Here is a 4,505-nt window from a genome sequence, read left to right as displayed (position 1 = left end):
GAACCAGAACCGCTTCGTTCTAAATTTATTTATTTCTGACTTAATCAGGAGGACAAGAACATCAGCTGTCCACGAGTCTGGACCTGGTTCTGGGTCTGGACCTGGTTCTGGATCTTGATGCTTCTGGACCTTCAGAGCATGGACACATTGAGCCACTGCAGCAGAAGAAAAGATCAGGTGATGCTGGGGTTCTGGGTCTGAGCCCGGTCCGATGTTCTGGTTCTTACCTCCATCATGTTGAGCTCCACGGTTCCCGACCCGTCTCGGTCCAGCGCGTTGAACGTGTCTGCGAACAGAAGACAGTGAGGACGGAGCGGCGAGGAGACGTCTCACCTGCCCGTTGCGGTGGTCAGGAGGTCGGAGGTCGGCGGGTCGGAGGTCGGCGGGTCGGGAGGTCGGCGGGTCGGGAGGTCGGCGGTGTTGGAGGTCGGCGGGTCGGGAGGTCGGCGGGTCGGAGGTCGGCGGGTCGGGAGGTCGGCGGGTCGGGAGGTCGGCGGGTCGGAGGTCGGCGGGTCGGGAGGTCGGAGGTCGGCGGGTCGGGAGGTCGGCGGGTCGGAGGTCGGCGGGTCGGGAGGTCGGAGGTCGGCGGGTCGGGAGGTCGGCGGGTCGGAGGTCGGCGGGTCGGGAGGTCGGCGGTGTTGGAGGTCGGCGGGTCGGAGGTTGGCGGGTCGGGAGGTCGGCGGGTCGGGAGGTCGGAGGTCGGCGGGTCGGGAGGTCGGCGGGTCGGAGGTCGGGGGGTCGGAGGTCGGCGGGTCGGGAGGTCGGCGGGTCGGAGGTCGGGGGGTCGGAGGTCGGGGGGTCGGAGGTCGGCGGGTCGGGGGTCGGAGGTCGGCGGGTCGGAGGTCGGGGGGTCGGAGGTCGGCGGGTCGGAGGTCGGCGGGTCGGGAGGTCGGCGGGTCGGGAGGTCGGCGGGTCGGAGGTCGGCGGTGTTGGAGGTCGGCGGGTCGGGAGGTCGGCGGGTCGGAGGTCGGCGGGTCGGGAGGTCGGAGGTCGGCGGGTCGGGAGGTCGGCGGGTCGGAGGTCGGGGGGTCGGAGGTCGGCGGGTCGGGAGGTCGGCGGGTCAGACATGACTCACCTGCTTCTTGCACTGCTGTCCTCATCTCCACCGAGCTCATCGTCCCCGTCTTGTCCACGTCTTTGGACCGATAGATGTTCTGGACCACAACAGGTAAACGACACACTACCAAAGTGAACAGAACCAGAACCATTAAAGAGCCTGAAACCAGCCTGCTCCACCAGTTCACTAAAGGTTACCATAGTAACTCAGAAGGATGGGCTGGTCTGGATCAGACTGGTTCTCCCGCTCCAGTTACCATGGCAACTGGGCTGGAATGGAACCAGACTACACTGGAAACCCGGTTTATGGATCGCTGCTCGCACCTGATGATGCCAATTGGTTTCAGGTTTCCATGGAAACACTCACCAGGTAGTTCTCTATCTTGGTCCACAAGACTTTGAACTCCACCAGACCCAGTTTCCCGCTGCCGTCTTTCTGAGGCCCCGGTTCAGGATTTGCTTTAGAACCAAAGATCAGCGGAAAAAGCTAGACGTTACAGCCAGAGCAAAAACTGCAAGGTCTACGGAGTCTACAAGGTCTGCAGGGTCTACGAGGCCTACTGGGTCTACAAGGTCTGCAGGGTCTACGAGGCCTACTGGGTCTACAAGGTCTGCAGGGTCTACTGGGTCTACAAGGTCTGCAGGGTCTACGAGGCCTACTGGGTCTACAAGGTCTGCAGGGTCTACGAGGCCTACTGGGTCTACAGGGTCTGCAGGGTCTACGAGGCCTACTGGGTCTACAAGGTCTGCAGGGTCTACGAGGCCTACTGGGTCTACAAGGTCTGCAGGGTCTACGAGGCCTACTGGGTCTACAAGGTCTGCAGGGTCTACGAGGCCTACTGGGTCTACAAGGTCTGCAGGGTCTACGAGGCCTACTGGGTCTACAAGGTCTGCAGGGTCTACGAGGCCTACTGGGTCTACAGGGTCTGCAGGGTCTACGAGGCCTACAGGACCTATGGGGTCTGCAGGGTCTACGAGGCCTACTGGGTCTACAGGGTCTACGAGGCCTACTGGGTCTGCAGGGTCTACGAGGCCTACTGGGTCTGCAGGGTCTACGAGGCCTACTGGGTCTACAGGGTCTACGAGGCCTACTGGGTCTGCAGGGTCTACGAGGCCTACTGGGTCTGCAGGGTCTACGAGGCCTACAGGGTCTACTACGTCTACTCGGTCTAGAGGGTCAACTAGGTCTACAGGATTTACAGAGTCTAGCGGATTTACAGGGTCTACAGAGTCTTGCAGGTCTACAGATTCTATAGTGTATACAAAGTCCAGCGGACCTAAGGGGTCTACGTGTCCAGGTCCGGTCTGGTTCTGTAGGATACGTCCAGCAGGTTGATCATGTTCCGGCAGGTGGCGATGCTGAACCCGTCGGTCTGGATGTCGGATCCTGTGGAACAGTTTGGACAGTCAGGACCTGCAGCAGAACCTTCAGCAGGTGGAACTGATCTCATGGTTCTTACGTTTCGTCACAACTTTGTTGAGAATCTTCTGAAGCTCGAAGGCGCTAATTTCACAGTCCTGCAGAGACCATCAGTCAGTCCGGACCCAGAACCAGACATGTGTCCAGTCCTGATGGACTCACCTGTCCCGCCAGCTGTCCAAACAGACCTCGGAAACGGTCGTCCACGTCGTCCTCACTGATCTGGATCTGCAGCAGAACCAAACAGAACTGGATCAAACAGAGAACTGCAATCTGCTGGAAGAACGGTCCAGTCCCGGATGGTTCAGGACAGGAGGGAACCGACACCGGACCAGAAGGGACTCACCTTCTCCACGCGGGACTCAACAGGATCCTCCAGTTCCCTGCAGGAACCACCAATCAGAGGTTTAGACAAGGTTCTGTTAAACACGTTCTACGTTCATGTCGTGTCAACATCGGTACCGCCTTCCGTCCGTCTGTCTATCTGCCTGTCACCTGGCGGCACGCTTACATCGTCCTGCGACATCATGGTGTACATTTACGTCATCTTTACCTTCACTTCCTGCTCTGCATTTCCTCCTGAATGTAAATCATGGATCTGATCAACTGATCAGATCTTTTCTACCTGAAGAACAGGTGAAGTGGACTCAGATGTCCCAACAGCGTCCTGCTGCTGGATACGTGATGAAGGTCATGCTGCTTCTTTCTGTGGAGGATTTCTACACAGCTGGATTTATGATAACTGGGTTTCTGCTGGTTGGTGTGTGCGGTTTCCTGGTGTCTCGCTGAGTCTGGAAGATCTGTGGTGGACTACGCCGAGCAACTAGCACTCAAACTGGTGTGACAACACTGGACCGCGACTGGAGCTGGTCGTGGTTCTGGAGCTCATCCGTAAGTGGGAAACATGTTGGAGAAGCTGTTGCTCAGTTTTGGTGGAAACTGACCCCTGATTCGGCTGATTCAGAGTCCGCCAGAGACCACTAAGGACTCAAAGCTGAGCCAAACGAAGCTGTTATCTGGATCTGGCTCCCTGACTGGCCTTGGGCAGGCTGGTTATCACGTCTCCTGGAATGTAATGCTGTCTGACGCTTAGCCCCCTCCTAACCCCTCCTCAGGCCTGTGGAACTCAAACTGAACTCAGCTCTCAAGGCCGCGTTTACATCAGGTGGCCCAGATGAACTGGGGAAAGTTCACAGACTCACTCACTGAACTCACACACACTGTTACAGACACACACTATCTCTCACCGCCTTCTCCGGACCTCGCCCCTCCCTCCACTCACGGACAACGAGTTGGATGGGCGCTGCTTGGCTGGCTGGGAGACACCCCCCCCCCCCACCCATCTTGTGTGTTGTCTATTATCTGAATGTGTGCCTATGTGTACATGGGGGTGTTTTTTTGTCTCTCCAGACGGCGCCCCCATAAGGCAGTCTGGTAGTACTTGTTTTTGCCGTCCACCCTAATGCCCCTCTGCTCTCATGTGTTAAAGGTGGCGGCTGCAGGGCCTCAGTTAATCACCTGCTTGTCTGGAACCTTGCATTTTGCTGTCGGGGATGAATAAAGGATGTTTGACTCGAAACGTCTGCCTCCCTGCTGCCACCTGCTGGGTGGTTCATGGCTCACACTGAGGATATAAACTAAACAGGACTTTGTCACCACGCAGCTGTAAAACCAGCTGACTGCCACGCTCAGTCGGCTCTGCTGCACTTCCTCTGACGTCCACCAGGTGCTGCGCCGATCATAACTTATTAAACTTTGGAACCTACTGGAAATCAGCCTGCTTCTCAGAGAACACGCGGACGCAGAAGTCTCCGTTCTTGTTAGGCTCGTAGGTGGACGGGACGATCAGGTACTCTCCTGGTGGCAGACAGAAGCGGCTGCAGACTTCTCGCAGGCTGATAAAGGTTTCAGAGCGCGCGGCGGAGGCGTGACGCAGGAAGAAGTTCCTGTCCAGGTGGAGGTTCCTCTGACCAGAGAGCTAACAGAAACATCAGGTTAGCTTCACATTGGACGGTGAAGCTGCAGAACC

General features: G+C 57.7%; 1 protein-coding gene across 1 annotated transcript in view; it reads right to left on the bottom strand.

The window, feature by feature from the left end:
- Positions 1-35: 35 nt before the first annotated feature.
- The window catches only part of LOC306774292 (calpain-2 catalytic subunit-like), a gene marked incomplete at its 5' end in the record, with an annotated part of 136,506 nt that continues 132,036 nt past the window's right edge, over positions 36-4,505 (bottom strand). Inside the window, 9 exons of the mRNA XM_079264292.1 lie at positions 36-155; positions 228-286; positions 1,076-1,154; positions 1,424-1,492; positions 2,379-2,443; positions 2,517-2,574; positions 2,639-2,704; positions 2,823-2,859; positions 4,243-4,454. Coding sequence (XP_079120418.1) covers positions 132-155; positions 228-286; positions 1,076-1,154; positions 1,424-1,492; positions 2,379-2,443; positions 2,517-2,574; positions 2,639-2,704; positions 2,823-2,859; positions 4,243-4,454 — 669 coding nt within the window. The 3' untranslated portion in view covers positions 36-131. The remainder of the gene's footprint in view (positions 156-227; positions 287-1,075; positions 1,155-1,423; positions 1,493-2,378; positions 2,444-2,516; positions 2,575-2,638; positions 2,705-2,822; positions 2,860-4,242; positions 4,455-4,505) is intronic.

The sequence above is a fragment of the Telmatherina bonti genome (assembly GCF_933228915.1).
Source record: "Telmatherina bonti genome assembly, chromosome: 3".
NCBI lineage: Eukaryota > Metazoa > Chordata > Actinopteri > Atheriniformes > Telmatherinidae > Telmatherina > Telmatherina bonti.
Note: the sequence above shows the minus strand (reverse complement) of the source record. Positions and strands in the feature narration are given on the sequence as shown.